Raw genomic sequence first — 21,008 nt, forward strand, 5'->3', positions numbered from 1 at the left:
AGAAACAGAGGGGCTGCCTAGCTCTCGTGGAAACCACGTGATCTGCAGTGACTAACTGTTCAAATGATTATGAATTACATCAAAATCGTGGAAGCAATCCTTTTTTTTTTTAAATTTTTAAGCCAAATCTTATCACATCCTAAAGCTGTTGGCAGGCAATCTTAATTCAGAAGGAACATGCTTCTGCTGCCGTCTCTTCCTTTTTGCTACTCCACCAAAAAGCTGTGTGCCAAAGGCTGCTGCAGGAGGTGGATCAAGGCGCTGAAAAGCTGGAGTCGCTGGATGCGCGCGCGACGCACCGGCGAGGCCGTACCTCTGTGCTGCGCGTCGCTTGGGCCGGGATGTTCCCTGCGGCGCCGAGCCCGCCGCGCGGGAAGAGCCGGGCTGGCGGCTGCCGTGGCAGGTCCCCGGGGCGGGCGGGACGGGGCCACCAGCGCCAGCGGGACCTGGTGGTGCTGGGGGGACAGATCCTGTGCCCGCGGCGGTGCCGGCCGACTTTCCCCCCTAGTAAAGGTGTGCTGCGGTTTTTAATGCAGAGGTATCGCAGTCTTATCAAGCGGCAGGGTCTGGGCGGTTGCTTCTGTTGATCGTCTCCGCTTCCCAGACGGATGGGGGGAAACGTGGTTGCGCCTTACAGCTCAGCGCGAGGTCGGCCGGCCTGGCGGTACGCGTTTCCCCCGTTCGTCGGTGGGTCGCAGGAAAACCCTCGGCGGGGTCCGGAGCGAGCGGCCGAGCCGCGGCTGACGCCTGCCACCTGCCGTCCCCCTCCGCGCTCCTCGCGCTGCTGCAATTCTCCTTTATTTCTCGGAGTGAAGAGGGGGCGAGGGCGACGCCGCCGTGGCCGGGATCCCCGCTCGCCCCTGTCGGTTTCCGCAGGGACTCGCCCCCGCGGTCACGACATCCAGCTCTTAGCCGACGCTCTTCATCCCCGTGGCTAAGCCTGCCTCCTCCTCCTCTCCTCCTGCCCCGGCTTCCCCTAAGCAGGGCGAGTTAGTCGGGAGCGCAAGTGCCGGTTTGGAGCCTCGCCAAGCTCTGCAGGGAAAGCCCGGGGCCGGCTCGCTGCGCGTTTCTGAGTCTGCCTTGAAAAATAAGAAGGCCTCAGGGGCTGCGTAAGAGGCGACGGCAGGACCGTAGCTTAACTTTTTCAGGAGACGGTCAGCCAAGCCTTTGCTTTGCGACTGTTTCCTTGCGCACGGATCACGCCGCTGGCTGGCGTCAGCAGTCGGCTGCTGCGCGCCCTGCGCGGACCCTGCCAGCGCTCCTCGTGGGGCGCCGGCGCCTCGCAGGCCCCCCGGGCCTTGCGGACGCGCCGTTGCCACCTGCGCCCCTCGGCGGCTTGCAGGCGTTGCCGGCGAGAGCCCGGCGGTGCGCGCCGAGGCGCGCGTCAGCCCGTTGCGCTGGAGTTCCCAAGGCCGTAAAAAACAAGGCGATAAAACAAGCTACATTTTTCAGAGAGGCGATCTCCTGCGTGGAGCAGATATTTATGTAACTTATCTTGAATGATTTATAAGAACCTTAGGTAATGGGTTTATGGCCTACGTGTTTATGTAACGCAATTTCAAGTTACAGTAGTGCTGACCTAATATGGAGCCTGCTGGAAGCGCAAGTGCCGGTGCAAAGGAGCAGACCGTGCCCGAGGAAGGGACCTCTCTACCACCGCTGAGCACCAAACGTGTCCCTTCTTTCTTAACGCCCCCAAATATCGAAGGCACGCAGGAGTCGTCCCCATCGGCACCGAGACGCGGCCCGGTATCCCCCCGGCAGAAATGCGGGTTCACCCTGTGTACGTGGTACCCGCTCCCCTGACGCTCGCCCGGCGGCGAGGGCCGAAGGGGAGAGGAGCGGCCCGGCCCGGCGTGGCGCTCGCAATGTCCACGCTCGCAACGGCTTGCAGCAAGCACGGACCCCACGGCACGGCTGCAAGCGCCGAGCTGGGCTAGCAGCTCCTCTCCCTCTCAGGTTCCTGCAGAAAGAAGCTAAGTGTCTCCGGCTCATCCTAGTGTGAGCCACGACTACTTCACAGCTCTGGAAAACTTGAGTGGTGCGTGGAAACCTGTTTCCTGGGGAGCTCTGTCGTCTTCGCCAAGACGTGACATCTCTCCACCTTCAGTTGAGGTCAGAGAGAGCCGAGGCTCCTTCCTGCGCCTCCAGCTGGGAAACTGCTCTAAGTCTTCCGAAGGGATGGAAAATCCCTCAGGGCCTGCGTGGGAATTTCTGTCGGAGTGGCTCTCGAGAGGCCTGGGCTACTAGAGAACAGCATTTTTAATGCTAAAAGAGGGGGAAGGGAAGAGAAGGGTAAACGGAAGAGGGAAAGGGAAGGGGATTTGGGTATCTTCCACCTTCCTCGAGGTATAGACCCCGTACAACAGTAAGCCCTGCAAAATCAGATCTTAGATGGATACTTCCCCGTTTAGGCAGCTTGCTCCATTACTGCTCTGTAGTCTCCTTTGCAGAAGCTTCCTCCATCAGCTTTGCCCGCTGCCGCCGTCCCGTTGCTTTTTGCACCCTTTTGAAACCTCGTGTGTGAAGGGGATTGCGGTGTGCGTCCCCTGACAGCACCCGCCGCAGCGAACAGCCAAAGGATGGGTGCCCTGCTCAGCTGAATGATCAGACTTAGCTCACTGCTCTATTTGCACTTTTTGTCAGTAAACTTAAAAGTTTTGCAGTAAAATGTTTTGAGTAACCAGAGTTAATTTTCTGAATAGGTATGGATTAATTCCTACCGCTGGCAGTTGTTTGTAGATACCATAGTTACAGAGCTAATTTTCTTCTGTTGATTTTGTGGGCAGAAATAAAGTGTACTCAAGCTGCCATTCGTGAAAGAACAGATAATAACGAAGAAAAGAAAAGAATATTAATCGAGCCATTACCAGTTTCAAGATGTGCTTAAGCAATCTGATAAGTAAACGCTGTAATAAAGCATGGCAGACATAGGAATCCCCTTCGATGCATACTCCTACTGTACCAGCACCCTGCATTTGGGTTTCACAGGAGTCTAAAAGTCTTTGCACTGGTGCTCGTGTTCCCCCTTCTCAGGCATTTTTTAATTCTTGCGGAACCATACGTGGGAGCAAATAGCACAGGAACAAAGTAGTTATCTTCTATCTACAGCAATGAGGAACAGCATAACCGTCAGGAGACCTAGTCTTGTATTTCTCCACCCTAGTGAGAAGTTTCTGGAGACATCAAAAGTAATTATCTGCACCCTCCCCCCCAGCACACAATCACATATAAATAAATATTTATGTTAGAAATATAATTGCTTAAGCAAAGTTTACTATCCCCGACATGCAATGTGTTATTATTGATATTTGATCAGTTGTTCCTTAATTCATCAGTTGGTCATTGTTGACATAAAGTATTTGGTGTCTTAAATTAAAAGGGCCAGAAAACAGCTTGTGGCGCAAACTGCCCCCTCCGCGCGTGCAGCTGTGTTTCGCTGTCGCTGCGGCCGCAGGGGAAGTGCCTGCACCGCCTCCGGTGTTGCGAGATAACCGCCTGGAGGCAGCACCCAGCACCGTGCTCCTCCGGGACAGCAGTGCTCGTGCTGGTGTTCAAGAAGCTGAAATGCTTCTGCAAAACGTGAAACCGAGCTTGCAGCTGGTGCCGGCGATTTGAAGGACTGGAGAGTTTGACCCTGCTAGCAGCTCCTCTGCTTCTCCTCAGCTATGCAGTAAGTGTGCTTCCTGTGGACACCAAAGACCTATGGGTAGGCTAAGCCATGAAATTTAGGTTTTTGTCAGGTTTTCTGACCAGGAGGTAGAAGGCCTTAATCCTTCAGGATGTCTGGCCGCTGCCCGAGGAGGACAGAGCCCCTTGTTCTGGGGCTGCTTGGTCTGTATCTCACAGGGCTTCGGTTCTGCTTGGCCTTGGTATGAACGATGCAGGGTCGAGCTCAGAGATGGAACGTTCACATCAGTGATTTTGTCTGAGACTGTCTCCATCAGTGGTTCCCTTCTGCTGTATTTGGTGTTTGCTTTCCCTTTCTGATGTGCCTGGGTCGCTGGTCTGTACTGGCAGTGATCTCTGTGTATATCCGTGTGCTCACGCTAGAAAAGGAGAATATTTTGATACCTGTAAGTTTTGCAACTGGGCACAAGCTCCCGTCAAGGTTATGTGCGTTATTACAACCCTTCCAGCTTTTTGCTCTTTTCGTCGGTGGGGAGCTTGCTCGCCCTCCTCGGGCAGCGATCCAGCACCGCCCTTGGTGCGTCTCCTCCGCCTGCCCTCGCCCCCCTCCCTGGCCTGCCGGGAGCGGCGGAGCGCGGCGGGGAGCAGCGCGGGGCGGGGGGCAGCGCGCGGCTCCCCTGCGACCGCCTGAGCACTGCGCCGCTCAGCACCGCGGTTCGGGGTGCCGCTAGCGGGTCCCGTGAATCGGGACACAAGCAGCTGGAATGGGAGAGGCTGGCGACTTAGTGGACCTGTAATTATTTTCTGCCTCCATTAATACCTTTGGTGATGCGAGACTGCACTTCTGCGCTGAGCCCGAGTGTCAGCTATTGGAGACTAAGCAAACTCCCTCGAGAGTCAGTTTATGAAGCAAGAAGTAGGAAAGGCCACTTCCTTTTTGCAGAGCCGGTGCACCGTTTCCGTGCTGCCGCGGAGCTGCGCCATGCACCCCGGGGTGCCGCGCAGCCCCTGCGCCCGCGCCCCGAGCGCTCCGCTCCTGCGTGGGTGCACCGCTCCTGCGTGGGTGCACCGCGCGGGGATGCCCAACGCAAGTGAGAAACTACCACAGCTTACAGAAGTTTCTTATTTTTAAATCCTGTTTCATTGCTAATGGAGCAACCGGTGCCTTCAGATTTCAAGACGTGGCTCAAGTAAACCTGTGCACAGGGTTCACCTAAGGCAGTGCAGGACACCAGAGTGCCCTCAGCCCACGCAGAGCAAGAGCACAAAGCAGATCCCAGTGTGATCCCCTGGGGGCAGGAAGCTTCCCGACAGAGCTGCTCCTCATTGCTGCTCGCCCAGCAGGCTGCGAGACCCTGCGCCGGGTGCGCGACAGTGCGACGGTGACAGTTTGCATTTCACAAGTAGCCTTCCAGAGGCAAGAACACGCGAACTGAGTGCACCTTTGGTTCATTTGCCGTAGCGTGAGTGTTGTCGCACATCTGGTGTTTGTATCAGCTAGAGGAGATCCCAGTGCCTGCGCGGAGGAGGCTGACCTGCCCGTCCTCCGCGTTTACGAGGGGTGGCGCTCGCTGCGGAGTCCGCGGTGACTCCAGCCCCGAGTTGCAACAGCCAAGTTATGAAACCATACGAAAGTGGGTGTATAATGGAAACGGTGACAGGAGGCTTGGGGTTTTTCTCTTTGCACAACCCTCCATTTTGCAGCCCAGCTCTTTGACATTTGCTGAGCTAATTTTGCATAATGGCCGAGACGTGAAACCTATCTGCAAAGCGAGGCCGACGTTTCCGAGCATGGGTGTCCGCCTCGCAGAGCTGCCGCGTCCTCGCAAAGCTTGCAGGATTTCAAAACTTTGCTGCAAAAGGGAATGGGGGCCAACTGCTGCGGAGCAGCCGGAGTAGGTGTAGTCAGGAAAAAAGCCCTGGAGGCAAACGTTTGAGCTTCAGGCAGAGTCCAGCTTACATGCAATAGAAGCGTATCTGTAGGCCCGGCAGGGATAAAGCCGAGCGTTGGAGAGGTGCTGTGCTGGCCGGAGCAGGACGCGTCCCGCGGGCCGTTCGGGGCACGCCGCTGCCAGCGGAGACCCGAGAGCCCGGAGCGCGGCATCTCCGTGCGGGCCGACAGGCACGGCCAGGAGAGCAGGCGGCGAAGCACCTTTTGGCAGGCGTGCGTGATACAGCGTGTGCTTTGTTCACAGCTTCGACGTGGAAAATGGCCCGTCGCCAGGCCGCAGCCCGCTGGACCCGCAGGCCAGCTCCTCGTCGGGCCTCGTGCTGCACACGACTTTCCCCGGCCACAGCCAGCGCAGGGAGTCGTTCCTCTACAGATCGGACAGCGACTATGACTTATCGCCAAAGACTATGTCCAGGAACTCCTCTCTTCCCAGCGAGCAGTAAGTACGAGTGCAGCTCCCGTCGTACGTTTCCGTACCCGAGAGCTTCCGCGGTCCTTGGGGAGGACGGGCTGGGGCACTCCGGTGCCTTCATCACCTGCCAAGGCAAGACTCCTTTCCTCCATCCCGTCCTGGAAATATGCCCCTTTTCTCTGTCATTTAATACGAGTTTTCACATCCATATCCTAAAATAACACAGCATTTTTGCGTTTTCCCTTCATTGGTACGTGTTCTTTTAGTGGGAATTTGTGTTGCAGGGCATCGCTGCCCGCTCGCTCCGGGGCGAAGCGCCTGCTCTGTGCTCCTGGCGCAGACCCCCCGCCCGGCTCACGCGCCCCAGCGCCGGCCCGCAGGCCCAGAACCGCCTTCCTCCAGCGCTTGGCTGACTCAGTGCTTTGCTGCCTTTCTTTTCTCCATTTTACTCTCACTGCATGTTCAGAGCCCCGTTAAGATTCACGTCTCTGCTCCTGCTTAAGTGGGTAATGCTCCATTAGCCTGAACAACAGAAATATGGCTGTACCTATATTTGCAGTATATTCTTCTCCATCATGTTTCCATCATGTGTTGGTCACTAGAACTGGGTGAGAAATACAACAGAAAACCGAGACAGATGGCTGAGCTCGAGAGGATCAATACAACACAGAGCATGAAGCCTAAATGGGTGTCCTGGATTTGCAGTCCTTGATTTTAAAAGACATAGTTTTAAAATTTCAAAGTGACCGTTAAGCTAAAAAACGTGCTCATGATAAAGTTGAGCTGTTACGGAAGCCATAGATACTTTGTCATGAAATAGAAATCTAAATATTGGCAAGATCCACTGGGAGAACTGTGGAAAGAAAGCATCCCTCCCTGCAGTTAACATTTAGTAAATGTTTACCAGAGATGAAGTAACCTCTCCAAATCATGCAAATACGCAGGGCCCCGCTGCTGCTCTCACACCCTCGCCCGGCGCTCCGGGAGCCGCGGGCAAAGCGAGATCCACTTGCCCGACCTCGCAGCCGTGGGCCGCGCGGGCACGTCCGGGTACAGCAGCCCTCTGGGCTCCGGCAGGAGTCAGCTGAGGGCGGCAGGCGCTTCCAGACTCTGATTTGCCTGACCTATTTCAGACATCGGCTTTGAGACGACTTTAATTAAAACGTAGACTCAGCAGCGCTGACATCTAAGTCGGGACGGATGGGCCTGCCTGCGGCCCAGGCGTCGGCGAGCGCCCTCGGAGGCGGGTGAGCAGCCTCCCCGGGGGTGCTCAGCGCGCCGGAGCCGCACGGTGCAGCGCGCGGGGCCGGCAGCAGCAGCAGCCGCCTGCCAGCCGCGGTTGGGGCAACCCCGTACTGCAGTAATCCTATTACGCTGAGCGCTCGATTCCGTAAAAATACACCTGTTCGTACCGCACTGATCTGTTACACAAACACACGGGTGCTCCGTGCAACGTCGCCAAACACGGTGTCTCCTATCGATGGTGAGGGGTTTTTCTCAGAACTTACACTCTTCCATGATGAAAATGGACAGACAAAACCCGCTGTGGAAGTAACATTAAAGACTGCGACACAAGTCAACCAAAGCCAGGAAATTCAAAGCTGACCTTTCCCCAGGCTGTTATGTTTTTTCCACCGCGCTGCGAGCGCGCTGCCTTAACTTTGAGTTTCCTGGCTTTTATTGCCTGGTGTTACCAATCCCAACAATTGTTCCAGCCAGGGTTGCTTTTTGTCTGTGAGCGTACACTGAGAGCAGGAGACCTTTCCATCGGGAACAAACTTTGATGTAATGTTAAACAAAGAAACACTGTGTGGGTTAAAGCTTTTTTTGGGGTGGCAAGGCTACACGGGGAAACGTGCCTCCATGAAATGCCCTTTTCCCAAGGCGAAGGAAGCCTTGGTTTGGGATAAATGTATTTGCCCGTGAGCCCTCCAGGGGCCGGGTTTGCCGCCAGCCCGCGGAGGTTGGGCCATGGGAAGCGCCGCTGCCCAGCGTCGCAGGGTCATGAGCCGTCCCTGCGCGAGGAGGAGGGTGTGCAGCACCTTGCGCAGGGCAGAGCCCCAGCACCACCAAGGGCCGCCAAAACGCTTGCTGGGAGGCGGCTGCCTCGGTAGCGATATCTGTGTTTAGCGCGGGATTCTCGAGCCATGTAACGTCATGGGTATGCAGACGTGCTGTACAGCAGCAAGATATTGTCCGTTGTCTTTTAAAATGCAGTGAATTGCACAGACATGTTTTTTCATTTTTCCCTAGACATGGAGATGACCTGATCGTCACACCTTTTGCACAGGTAAGTTTGAAGTCTGTTGCCTGACATTAACACAAGAGTTTGAGAGCCTTAAGTTAAGTCATATAAAATCTCTGGTTTTGTTTACCATAGGTCCTGGCAAGTTTACGAAGCGTGAGAAATAACTTTACGTTGCTTACCAATTTGCACGGGACCTCGAACAAGTAAGCCCTCTGCTTTTCGTTGCGTTGACCCTTGAGCACAATATTACACCCAGCGGGCCAATTTCGGCCCGAATTCCACCGAGCGCCGTTTTGGCTGGCCTGGCTCCCTTTGGCAGGGCCTGGGCTCTGGCCCTGGACCTGCAGCGGCAACGTGTGTACGGCGACCGCAGGCTCCTGGGGACGGGCACTGCTTGAAGCCGCCTTAGATAGCTGCAGGGGCCGGGGGCCGGGAGCCGGGAGCGGGGCCGGGAGCCGGGAGCCGGGAGCCGGGAGCGGGGCCGGGAGCCGGGAGCGGAGCCGGGCAGGGGCGGCAGCGGCGCGGCCGCGGGGCACCAGGGGGCGCCATAGCGCAGCGCGCCGCCGCGGGGCGGGCGAGAGCGCGCGCGTGTCCGTGTGTCCGTGTGTCCGTGTGTCCCCACCCGCCATCCCTGCCCCTTCCCCAGGCAGGGCAGGGTGCCCTCCTACGTCAGCCTGTGCCCCGAGAGCCGCCGCTCTGCTGCCGCCCCGCTGCTCCTAGCTCAGTCATCGCGTCTGGCACCAGGGGCTGGAAAATGCAATGAGTCGGAGGAGGAGGAGGAGGAGGAGGAGGAGGAGGAGATATGTTTCTGGGCGTATTAGGTGCATACGAAAAAGAATATCTTTCCCCATTTGCCACCTCGGCTTTCCCAGACTTGTGTTAGAAGTGCAGTTTCAGAGCAGACTCCGTCACTCGTGTTCGGTTAAGCTCTGGTACTGACCTACGTTTTCACTCATGTAAAGAGGAGATGCCAACAAGTGAAAATCCAGAATAGCACCTGGGCAGTGAAGGTTTGCTTCAGCAAGCATCCCAAAACACAGACAGCAGTCATTCTGCTGCCCTCCCCACCTGGCAGGCTGCTTCACTAGCTTGCGTTAACCTTCGGGTAGGAGAGCTCATGTTGCTTTATTTGATCATATAGTTATGCTGAACTGGAAAGAGGATTTAAAACCCAAATTAAGGGGAAGGCATTGTTTTTATACCTGCTGAGGGGGATAAACCCAATAAATTCTCCTTTTTACTGCTTTGCCCGGAACCACCATTTTCATTTGGCTATCCATAACGAGCCAGTCATGGTGATTTTCTGTTCCCGTTTTGTTCCAAGAGAGCCGTTGGGTGTGAAGTTCCCGTTATTCATTCCTGGAGGGGTCGGTTAGTGCCCGCCATTCCCACCCGCAGACCGGCAGGTGCTGCTCGGTCCACGTTTCTCTCCGTGAAGTCCACGAGCACGGACACTGCAGGGTTGCTCCCCGGTTGCGTATGCAAGTGGCATAGCCTGGATGCCCACTGTGGACATTGCTATTTGTCTTGTGACACAGTATCGTATTTTACATTATGTGTAAATTTAAAACCCGGAATTTTATTCAGGCATGAGATTCTCCTCCCGTTGGTTTCTTTTTGTAAGCTTTGATCAGAAAGGACGCGCTGATTTTCAGGACGGAGGTTAATAAAAACCAGACGGCTGAAATGGATTCCTTTTTCACGCTTTGCTTTTTGGAGGGGCTCAAGCATTTCAGCACCTCGTGATGAGGAATCTGAAATTCGGCGGGGCCGGAAGGAAGCAGGGGCGTAACCCGTAGGACACAGAGGCGTCGTGCTGTGTCCTTCTGAAAACCTTCCCAGATTTGATGGAGGTATAAGTCATTTGCCCGGCCAAAGTAAAAGTCGTTGAACGTTATGTGCGAAGCCTTCCAGGTCCGTGGCGGCATGCACTTGCTTCCAGGCACTGCGGAGCTTCCCGCACCATTTCCAGATGGCTCTGCTGGCTTACAGCAGTGCTGCCAACTCATGACTTTATCATACGTCTCATGATATGTGGTATTTTTCTTAAACTTCTGCTCTGGGGATCATGAGAATCTTAGCTCTCCTTAACCCCCCCCCCCTTCCCTCTGCCTTCCTCCTCCTCCACACCCTTTCCCCCTCCTCCCCCCAAAAAAGAAAAAGAGGACTCTGTCCCTCATGAAATGCTGGAAAATCTGAGTCTTAAGGGCTGGAGAAAAAAAAAACAACAACTAGAACCCAGATTTTTTGGACTTTAGCATGAGGATTTTTAAGACAGTTTCCTGAGTGGAAAAGAGGAGAGTATGATTAATGGGCGTTGAATGCCTGACTCGGGAGCCGCGCTGGCCTGGGAGGCGGCGAGGAGGCGCCCGGTTCCTGCTCGGCGCAGCGCCCGCGGCAGGAGGCCGGAGCAGGAGGCTGGGGCCGCGGGTGCCGGCGAAGGCCCGGGGCCGCGGCACCGCCGAGCTCCTCTGGATGCGCTCCGGGGCTCGCCTGCCCGCCCCGGCCGCCGCGGAAGCCGGGTGAGCGGGGCCAAGCCCTGCTTCCCGGCGGCGGGAGCGGCGCCGTGCCACGCTCGGGGTTCGGGGAATGCCCTGCCGCCTCGGAGCGCCTTCCTGCTCTGCCCGCCCCGCAGGCATGCCCGCGCACCTCGGCGCAGCCCGGTTTGGCGGTGCCTGGAGCACCTTCCCGCGGGTCCTGGCAGCACCGCAGCCGCAGGAGCCTGGTGCCCCTACTGGGGAGTTTCTCAAAGATTTCAAGATTTGGATTTTCAAAGGCTCAGCAGAGGCAGGTCGGGGCAGATTTTCCAGGCAGTCAGCAGCCAGCATGTACGCACCGTGCTGAGCCCTTCGGAGAGCCGAGGTCCCGCAGTTGCCTGGAGCAGGGTGGCCCTTTCGCCTCCCGCCGGGAAGGGCGAGCGGGCATCCCGCGGAGCGGTCGGGTCCGGGTCCAGGTCCGGGTCCGGCGTGTTGCCTGCATCCCGGCTGGCCTTTGCTGCTCTGGGAGCTGGCGAGCTGGGCCGGGTGTTGGGAGCAGGATCGTAGCTGCTTTGCTCTCACGGAGCTCTCGCCTGGTTAGTGGGACCTTCCTGGAGCACTTGCGGAGAAGCCCTGGAGCTACAGCTGCAGCACAGCCGAGCTCCTCGCTTGCTTTGATTTGAGCTTCAGAGCAGAGCTGGCAAATAATGGAGGTTTCAGTTTGGTGGCCGACTCAAAAAAATTGGGGCTAGGAAGCTGGCTAAGGCAGAGCATGGGGAAATCTGGCTTCAGTTGAAATGTATCAAGGACTTAAGTCAGAAATGTATCAGTCTTAGTGAAGCAAAAGCCCAAAGTTTCGTTTTCGGTCAGTCTGAAATACTCTCTTCAACCCAAGATGAAATATTTGCTTTTTTTGTTTGAACTCCTTTTAACTACTTAAAAAAACGAGGCTTTTAAAAAATAAATTACGATTCAACATGAAAAAATAAGTAGTTTTATTTGGCAAATCTCACATTGAAGTATTTTGACATTTGGAGAAACGCTGCGCTGTTTTGCCAGTCAAACCTGTCAGCTAGACTTGAGCCAGTTTTTGGTCCTTCTGAAATCCCGAGCTCTTTGATGAAGATGTGGCTAGACAAAAAATGTCATTCAGCTCCGTTTCAGCGCTTATAATAGCGGCTCCAGTGGCTCCTTATTTGCTTCCAGGTGCGACTGAGGCTGGTAACTGCAGCGTTCAGGGCCTTACGTTTCTCGTGTTGCCGGGGACATGCATGGCCTTGCAGCCCGCACGCTGCTGTCGCAAGTGACACGCCGGGCCGCGGGCAGCCGCTGCAGGCAGAGCGTGCAGGGCCGCCCTGGCCCGGGGACTCAGCGCCCCTCCGCTCGCAGGAACCAGCCTTTGCCGCCTTCCGGGCCACTGGGGACCAGAAAATTGCGGAGGCCGTTTGGGATGGTGGCGCGTCTTTCCTGATGGATGCTCTTTCCAGGATGCGTGGGTGCTTAGCCAGGGGACATAACCCGTGTGGATGTTTTTAAACAGATATATTGATACCGTTTGTTAACTGCCAAACCATTTTGAAGTGTCTCAGGCTGCTTTGTGAACGTGAAAAGGGTTTTTTAACTAAACAATGCCTATTTAGAGAGTGTTGTTTCTGTCTCCGTAGGCGATCTCCTGGCACGAGTCAGCCGCCGGTCTCCCGAGTGAGCCTGCAAGGTACGTGCGCGAGGTCCGGGCGCCGGGGCCGGGCGCGATGCCGAGGGCCGCCGCTCGCCGCTCCGCGAGGCCGTGCCTCCGCGCGCCGCCCGTGCAGAGCTGCTCGAGGCCGCGTGCGCCAAGCGGCCGGCGCCGAGCGTCGTTCCGCTCGTAGCGTGGGGCTGGGTTTCCCCTCGCGCGCTGGGACGGGAGCCAAGCCTGCAGTTGCTTCGGGAGCGCTGGCCCCCGCGCCTGCTGGTCGGCGTCGCCGTGCCGCGCGCCCGGGCAAGCCCCGGCCCACGAGCTCGAGCAGGCTCAGGCACGGCTCCATCTTTTATCCTCTTTATTTCCGTGGGTTTCCATGCGACCTCTGTAAAAACTGCAATGTGGAAACCCCGTCTCAGGTGGAGTTTCCTCTGCTTTCGCTGGGCCCTCCTGCAAACCTCGTCCTTTGCTCGGGGTCTTCTGCAATCGCCGTTCCGCAGCAGGCTGGGAAGCGAGGTCGGAAGCGCGGCCGAGCGCACCCGCGGGCCAACCTGCCCCCCGGCACGCCGCCTCCCTCGGTCACCTCGTCCTCATCCCCAGGCCACCTCGGAGACCCCGGCAAAGGCGAGCAGGCCGTGGGAGAGCGTGAGGCTCAATGAAGCCTGCGCTCTGCTTGCTGCCCGCTCCGGGGCTGCCGCCGGCCGGCGCTCAGCGCTCGGGGCTCAGCTCTGCCGCCGGGGCCACGGTGCCCAGCCGCCTCTTCAACCTCGCTTCCCCAGGCGAGGAGATAAGCTCTGCAGGAGTGCTTGTTCATGAGGTTTGTCATCTCAGCCTTTCCAATAGCTGTGTGCTAGGAGGGACTCATAAAGCTTAATTTTTATAGCGTGTAAAGCCTGGATTGCTAACTGCCATTTCCTGACACCGTGCGTATTATTTACTGTCTGGGGGCATGCATAGTCCTGCAGACTTCCTATTAGATTCCTCAAAAATGGTTACTGGAATGGGAAAACCTCTGATGCGGAAAGAAAATTGGACAACAGGATCTTGACCTCCTCCTCCTCCTCCTCCTCCTGCGCTCGGCCGCTTGGGAGCAGCGTGCAGGTGGGACTCGCAGCAGCGCAGCTCCGCACCGACCGCCGAACCTGGCGGTGGCAGCACTCCGCTTCCGTGACCTGTGCAAGAGCAGTCCTGCACGATTTCCTGAGCTCTGCATGGATACTTTTATAGAGGTTGTAGAACCTGAGAATAGAGAATTCCCTCCCAGGAATTTTTAGATTAATTTCCTTAGCGCTTCATTTCGGTGGAAGCCAATTCCTTTCAACTTTCTAACGCTTTGTGGATGTTTTCCTACATAGATACAGAAATTACACTGTATTGCAGTATTTCTAACTCTTGAAATTGGAATGAGCCATAGGATACTTGATACTTTTTAGCTAACCCAAGCTCATAACGCTGTGGGAATACAGGAAAATTTCAGCTTCCTTTTTAACCGAAGGTTAGTTTCTGACACTCGTATTTGTAAAGCAAATCTTGTGTCACCCTGTAAAGCTCGAAACCAGAAAGCAACTGAAAAAAATTCAAGCTTTTGCATTTTTAACCAAGCCCTTGTGATCCTGACTCATGATTTTTAATGTTTCACTTTAATGTTTCATGAGTTTTAATGTTTCAATTATATCCAGATAGATTAGTATGTCTAAAATAAAATATATTAATGTCCTACCTGAGATGTGAAAAAAGAAAATGTCCCGGTGTGGAAATGAGCCATGCTGGATGCATGTTTGGTGTGCGGATTTGAATTAGATATCAAGGGGGCTGTGAAGGAAAACTGCAGCTTGGGCGGCGTGGGATTTGAAGGAAGCAGAGGGGAACGGCCTGGATTCGGGACCACACAGACGCTTAACCGGGAATCTTAACTGGCTTTGGGAATAGTCTTCAAATTCAACAAAAAATATAAATTATATAATTATAACTTAAGTAACTTAACTACATTGTGATGGTTTGTAGGTAAGAGTAGGAAGTATTTTTTGAGTCTGTGATAGAAGATTGTGTTTTTTCCTTTATGAAAGGAGCCAGTGCTGTCAGCGTTAGCGAAAAAGGAAGCCTTGAGTTCTCAGTTCACTTGGGTTTCCGATTATTTCTCTCTGTGCGTGCGATCCAGCGCAGCAGCGTCGTTGCACGCTCGCAGTGCTGGTCGCGAGGCTGCAGCGACGCCTTCGCGGGCAGCGTGCGGCACGGCCTGTGCTGCGCGGAGGGCTCTGCGCCGGCGGTGGCGGCAGGGCAGGTGTAGAGAGGAATGCCAGTCTCGGTCTTTCTCCTGCGGCTCTTTATTTCCTTATTTTGTCCTGTTCTAGCGTGCAAGCCAGGACCCTTCTGAATTCTGACCTTGTTTACTTGTTGCAGTTGGCATCCCCGCCTTGCTGGCCAAAGTGTCGCCTCGGTTCCTGTAAGGCCTCTCTAGCTTCCTACGGAGTCCGCCGTCGTTTCATGTGCCGGTCGCCCCCATCGAGGCGGTGATTGCCTTCCGTGCCCTGCTCACAGCCGCTCTTAGCGGTTGTAACTCACTTCAGTAGCCCAGAAAAAACAGATGGCCACTTACTTTCCGAGGAAGTTTCCACTTAAATGCAGCTAGAACTAGGATTTTTAGGGGATTTTTCAGTGTTGGCAGCTTTTTTCCCTAGATGGGCTTCTGGTTTGGAAATTATGAAAGGAAGGAGAGATTTTCCTATCAGAACACTTCCAACTATGTGCCGGTGGCTCCTATGTCTGAAAGGATGCCGAGTGTTTTTCCTGAAGGTTTTGGAGAAGGAAGCAGCAATGTTTTGATTGGGGCCAGGCTGTGTTACATCCTTCTAGATAAAAGAATGTGTTTTGAAATCAAATGTGTTTATATTCTGTAGATTGGGTAGTCGGCCAGGTTCGGTATTTTCTTTTAGCTCTCCCATGTCACACATTGATTCAGAGATTTACCAGAATCAATTGACATCCGTAGGAGCACCTCGTATATGTCTCCTTTTATTTGTCATTAGTGCAGTGATTTATATCCTGTTATGAAAAGTACAGAACTCAGGGTTTAAAGCAAACTAGCATACATTAATAAAATTACCCTGGAGGGAGACAAATTACATTCAGCATTTGCACTGGAAGTAATACATGCCAGCTGTTTACTCAAAGGAGAATATTACAGGATTTGCCAGTTGTTGCAAACCGAGAGGAGCCAAATCCATTCCCAGTGCACTGCCGAGGAGTTGCATCACGGGGACCCGGGCCCACGGCTGAACGAGAGAGCTGTGCTGAGGTTTTGAAATTCTGATTTTGGCTTTCGTTTTCTTGAAGCCATGAAAAATTCTGGTCAAGCTTTTCACAAGACAAAATGCTTTCAATGCCGATAGTGATGTCACTGTAAATTTCAGAGCTTTCTTAACATTAGGGCCACGGCCATAAAAGGAAGAGGAATATGTATCGAACATCCTGTGTTTTGTCCTTGGTATCAGCTTAAGTAAATCTGGCAGATTTTTCCTGTTATTTTGTTAAAACTGCAGATCACAGGAACAAACAAAATTGCTTTTATGAATTAACTAAGAAACCATAATATGGAAATATGTAGCTGTAGCAGAAAGTGCATAAATCCTTAATTAGCTCATGTACTTCACGGCTGGGAAGGCTAACGGGAATATTCAGGACCCTGAGGTTCCCGAGCAATACGTAGCGTTGCAGCATGCCGTTGCGCAGCGCCGGGATGACCGATGGGACGACCCATGGGTGCTACCCAGCTACGTTCTCTGGGGCTACAGAAACAAGTGATACGAGCACATTGTCACTCAAGCGTCTGCCACACTTCTTTCGCATATATTCGTTTTTTAAAAAACGTGGCCTCTTTGCCACGGTTACTTTCATTGACCTTTGCACTACCTTGGGCTCGGTGAATCCATCACTGCCTTCTCTTCCCTCCATTCGGTCTCTCCTGCCCAACTGATTCAGCTAATAAGATCTTTAACCACCGCAAGTCTTGCAGCCCCTGCTTACTTTTTCTCCTTCCACCGCATTTATTTACTTTGCTGGCCCTATTTCCCTCCAAATTAAACCGTGTTTTACTGGCTGCCACATTCAGTCTACGCTCTCATTCTCCCACTCAGTTTGGTACAATCCCTTCTTCTGCTGCTTTGTTTTCTCCTCACTATTTGTAATTTTCCCAGGATTTTTTCATGCTGCCCTGTTTTACCAGGTTCTTTCTCTCGACTCGGTGTAGGATCTGCGCTTTGTCTCCAGTATCCTCTCCGTCACTGCACGATGGGGGCTGTTCGCCTGGTTTCACGTCTGTCGGAAGCAGCCTAGGCTCCTGGGGGCACGTCTAGCCTTCCCAGGGCACGCGCAGCGGCCACGCGTCACCCGCGGCCCCGCCAGCTCCCCAGGCGCCGACCTTGCGGAGAAAGCGCTGCACCGGGCTGACGCAACCGGGAGCAGGACCCCGCTCCCGGATGAACAGGGGGACAGGGAAGAGGTGGCACGTATCTCCTGGAAGATCAATATCCAGCTGGATAATGGGAATCACTTTGCCGGCGCTGGTTTGTGCGAAGGGCTGTTGCATTTGCAGGTTACCGACGGCTCGCAGGAGCCAAGGCCGGCAGCCAGGGGCAGATAGCGCTGCGTGCTTCCTGCGGCTACGAGAGGTTCGCGGAAGCTTCTCCCGACAGCAGGCAGCCCAGTGCCCCTTAGATACTTTCAACATGGCTTAATTACAGTATGTCCCCACAATTAATTATACACCTGACAATGTAATACAGCCAGCTTGCTTTGCAACCGGAGGCTTTGGGGGGGTGTAGCACTTTGGGGTATGTCACACGCAGGCTTCTCAGGGCTCACGGGATTAAAGCTTTGTTAAAATTCCTCTCTGGGGATGGGAGTGAAAGATTGGTGTTTCTTCTTGCTTGTGCCTTAGCCTCTGCTCTCCTGCACATCTGCACGTTTGCACTTCTCACATGCCTTTACACGAACTCAGGACTTGTACTCTTTCGTTTTTTATGTGGGTGTAAGATATACACAGACTCGTGCGTGAACAGTTGGATAAAGCGTAAACAAAAGACTGGATAATGCCGGCGCTTGTGCTAATGAGAGTCCCAACTTTCTGTAGGAGTTAACAAGTCCTGTGCATCCAAGTCAGCTCTTAGCTGCACGTCAGCACAAACCCCAAGTCATTAGCATGGAGCTAGGAGTCCCGCAGCAGACGTCCTCCGCTCGGAGGGCAGACAGCGGCGCGAGGCATGTGCGAAATGGATGGCCGAGTCTGAAGTCGTGCCGTGAGTTTGGCTCAGTGTGGACTGCAGGATCTGGCCTTTTAATTTCCGGATAGGTTGCACAAGTAGATACAGTCTTTTAGGCTTCTAACAAGCGTGTGGAGCCCTATTTCTGCAGACTACCAAATAGCTAAGCAGTGCTAAAAAGTAACGATTGTGCTCAGTAAATTCAGTGGTGCTGTAGGCTTACCTATAAAGTGTTCGAAAATAATGCAAGTGTTATGTTTAAAGGAAGCAGGCTATAACGATGCAGATTCTTTAGAGACTAGCAAAGCTATAGAGGAAATCAGAAGTCATCTTAATGACATGACCGAGTAAAATCAAGGCTGTTGAACTATAAAGTAATTCTGCAGTCTGGCGAAATAAAAAGCATGTTCCAAAGCGAGCTTTAAAAGTCACCTCCAGAAAAAAAAAAGAGAGGAGCCGGCCAACCTTCAGAGGGTGTTGGTGACATCCAAGGCGGTGGAAGAGCAGTTCATTCCCGAGTCCGTTTCGCGTGTTCGTCCTGCCAGCAACCCCCCCCCCCCCGAAAGTTGGACTCATGCTTCTTAGTAAGTATTTCAGTTATGCTATTGACGTCAATGCAGTCATTAAATAGATTGCCGGCCCTCCCATCAGCAAACCTGTGCCAAAGACCTAGAGGCAGACACATTTTAAAAGAAGAACATCAGGTTTTCTTTTAGCAATTGAGAGAATAAGGGAAAAGTTTCTTCTGAAGTCACTATGCTTTGCAATATGACTTTTTTTCTTTTTGCTTAATTTTCTAAGACTTCTTTACTGCTAAGATAATTGCTGCGCTTATTTAAGATGCTGTTGTTATGTTACTCTGCACATAAACAACTCTAAATGAGGCTAAAGAGTAGTTTTTTGTGATCAGCTCCAGCTGAAAAACGACACCCATTTTACGTCTCCTGGCTAGATTTATTCATATATCAAGTAACAGGAGTTATTCAGGCAAACCTGTTTAGCCTTTGACTCCAGAAATTCTGCAAGGATTGATTTCATGACATCTATTTGAGAAAATAGCCTCGCTTTCTGCTCGGCGGGCCTCCGAAGACGCCCAAGCAAGGCATGACCCCATAGCAACGCGTAAAACAGTTCTCCCTGCGCCCCACCTGCGGGTGTCACGCGAAGACGCTGCACGTGCCGCCGGCAGCCCGCGCCCCTCCGCGCCGTCCCGGCCCCTCGCTGGGACGCGCGGCGCTCCCTGGCCCGTGCCGCCGAGGTGGCGTCCGCGGGTGGGCGGAGGGAGGACCCCACTCTGGCCGGGTGACCGCGCTCCGCAGCGGCAGCGTGTTTTGAAGAGCGGTTTTGGAGCCCAAGCGCTATTTCTTGCTGAGGTCGTCGTTTCACTGATGCTCACCGCGCTCTGCTACACACGGCGTAAAGCCATGAAAACGGTCCGAGGGTATCGGAAGGGCTTCTCGCCGGGGGCCGTTTCTTCCGAGTGATGGAGGCACGTGCAAAGCCAAGGTGGCAAGGAGGGGGTCCTCGCGGTGACGTGCCGTCGTTAGGGCACCTCAGCCACGCTGCTCTTCAAGCGCAGGTCAAGCCCGCAAAGTCCTCTGTCGCTTTGGGCGGCCTCGAATGATCACGGTCGCTGCGGACGGGGTTGCAACGTCACCGCCTTCGATGTGCCGAATCAGTTCCATATGAGTTTGAGAAATGCGTACTTGAACAGGGAAAAAACAAGCCGAAACAAAAACACCCCAACCCAGCTTCTGGCAGGCCGAGCTATTTTTTTGGGTCGTGGGGCACTGCTTGTGCATGCCTGAGCGATGAACAGGCTGCAGCGTCGTCCCACTGATCTGAGCCCTTCAGCCCCCCGTGTCACCAGGCTTTTCCAGCCGGCGGGGGCTGAAACGGGCTCCCGAGAGCCCCCGTCAGCTCATGCCCGCGGCAGCTGCAGCCGCGTCGGAGCCTCTGGGTGGGAGCGTTGGTTGGTTAGAGCTTGCAGGGCCGCGTGTCGCGGGCGAAACGCCGGCCTTGGGGGACCGAGTTTGAATTCGCCCCTTGCCCCCAGCAGGAGAAACATTTTGCCCGGCAGAGTTAGCTCTACAAATCTGTTATTTTAGGATAACAATTATAAAGATTAAAACTATTAATATCTATACCGGGTAGAATTAAAGGAGGGAGTAAATGATTGCTAATGCACTTGTCCCTCTGTCCGGCTGCAGAAGTCCCTCCGTCCCGAGACGCCTTTCACACTCACTGGTTCCCACCAGGCAGTGCTGAGCGAGGAGCGTGGGGACTGCTCTCATACGCCAATCGCTCCCAGCTACTGCGACTTTATTATCAATATCCTTTCATATCCTGATCCACTAAAAACATTTATATTGTTAAGCGCATAGGTTGTGCTTACTTATATGAGCCTGTCGTGCAACTGTTGAAGAGTGTTACAATAATAGTTAATGAAACGTTTCATTGTAGTACAGTTTTCCCTTTAAGAAATGCCTGTAAATGACGGTTTCTCCTTAAAAGTGTATAATTGGGATAGTTTTTTTGATGAAAAAGAAACAACTGTTATTATGGTTATTAACAAAACACGCCAGGTTCTCAAGTTAATTCACTTCATTGGAAAAATATGTATGCTTACAGAGATTTAAATTCATTAAGTAACACAGTTAAAAATGCATCTGTATTTGTCCACGTGGAATATATTTTAATGTCTAAAAACATTGTTGATTGACAACGTTGTGCTTTCAGGCACTTCATCATTGTAGGGATTCAGAATGTAAAAAACAACCCCCCACCCCCCCAATCTAACAGCGTGTTGATGTGACAGTTAATGTCTTTTGGGTCAGTACGCAGTGCTGTGCCCGTCGAAGGCCGGGGCAAAGAACCTTTCATCAGCTGAAACAGGAGCAGGAGCTGATCCAAGGTTAGAGGCTTATTATGCAGGTTTTGGTGGTTACTAGGAGTCGTGATCAGTAGCTGTTATTAAGTACTAAATACTTATGTAGTTGGATTTAATTAAAAAAACCCTCTATGCTTTTTTGATGTAGATATTCTAATATGAATATTCCACTGTCATTTAATATACCTTTCCAAGAGGAAATTAAACATCTGTGCATGTGAAAACTGCCACACCTCCGCACTCCTCAAAAATGTTGTTATCCTGGTGTTTTTGCGTTGGTCCCGGAGGCCCGGAGTTGCCGCTGCTTGGGGCGACGCTCCGTTGGCTCCGGCTTCCCGGGGCCGCTAGAGCACATCCCGACACCCCCAGCACTGCCACCGAAAACCCGCTGAATCCGGGTCGGCCTTTCACGCTGCCTGCATGTGTTGAGGGAAGTTTTCCAAGCTTAAAACTTAACACGAGTC

The 21,008-nt window shown here is 53.5% G+C and overlaps 1 protein-coding gene across 1 annotated transcript in view; it reads left to right on the forward strand.

Moving 5' to 3' along the window:
* Positions 1 to 21,008, forward strand: part of PDE4B (phosphodiesterase 4B) — a 93,692-nt gene that overhangs the window by 29,205 nt on the left and 43,479 nt on the right. Inside the window, exons 2-5 of the mRNA XM_067301373.1 lie at positions 5,826 to 6,020; positions 8,247 to 8,283; positions 8,374 to 8,444; positions 12,383 to 12,432. Coding sequence (XP_067157474.1) covers positions 5,826 to 6,020; positions 8,247 to 8,283; positions 8,374 to 8,444; positions 12,383 to 12,432 — 353 coding nt within the window. The remainder of the gene's footprint in view (positions 1 to 5,825; positions 6,021 to 8,246; positions 8,284 to 8,373; positions 8,445 to 12,382; positions 12,433 to 21,008) is intronic.

The sequence above is a fragment of the Apteryx mantelli genome, chromosome 8 (genome assembly GCF_036417845.1).
Source record: "Apteryx mantelli isolate bAptMan1 chromosome 8, bAptMan1.hap1, whole genome shotgun sequence".
NCBI lineage: Eukaryota > Metazoa > Chordata > Aves > Apterygiformes > Apterygidae > Apteryx > Apteryx mantelli.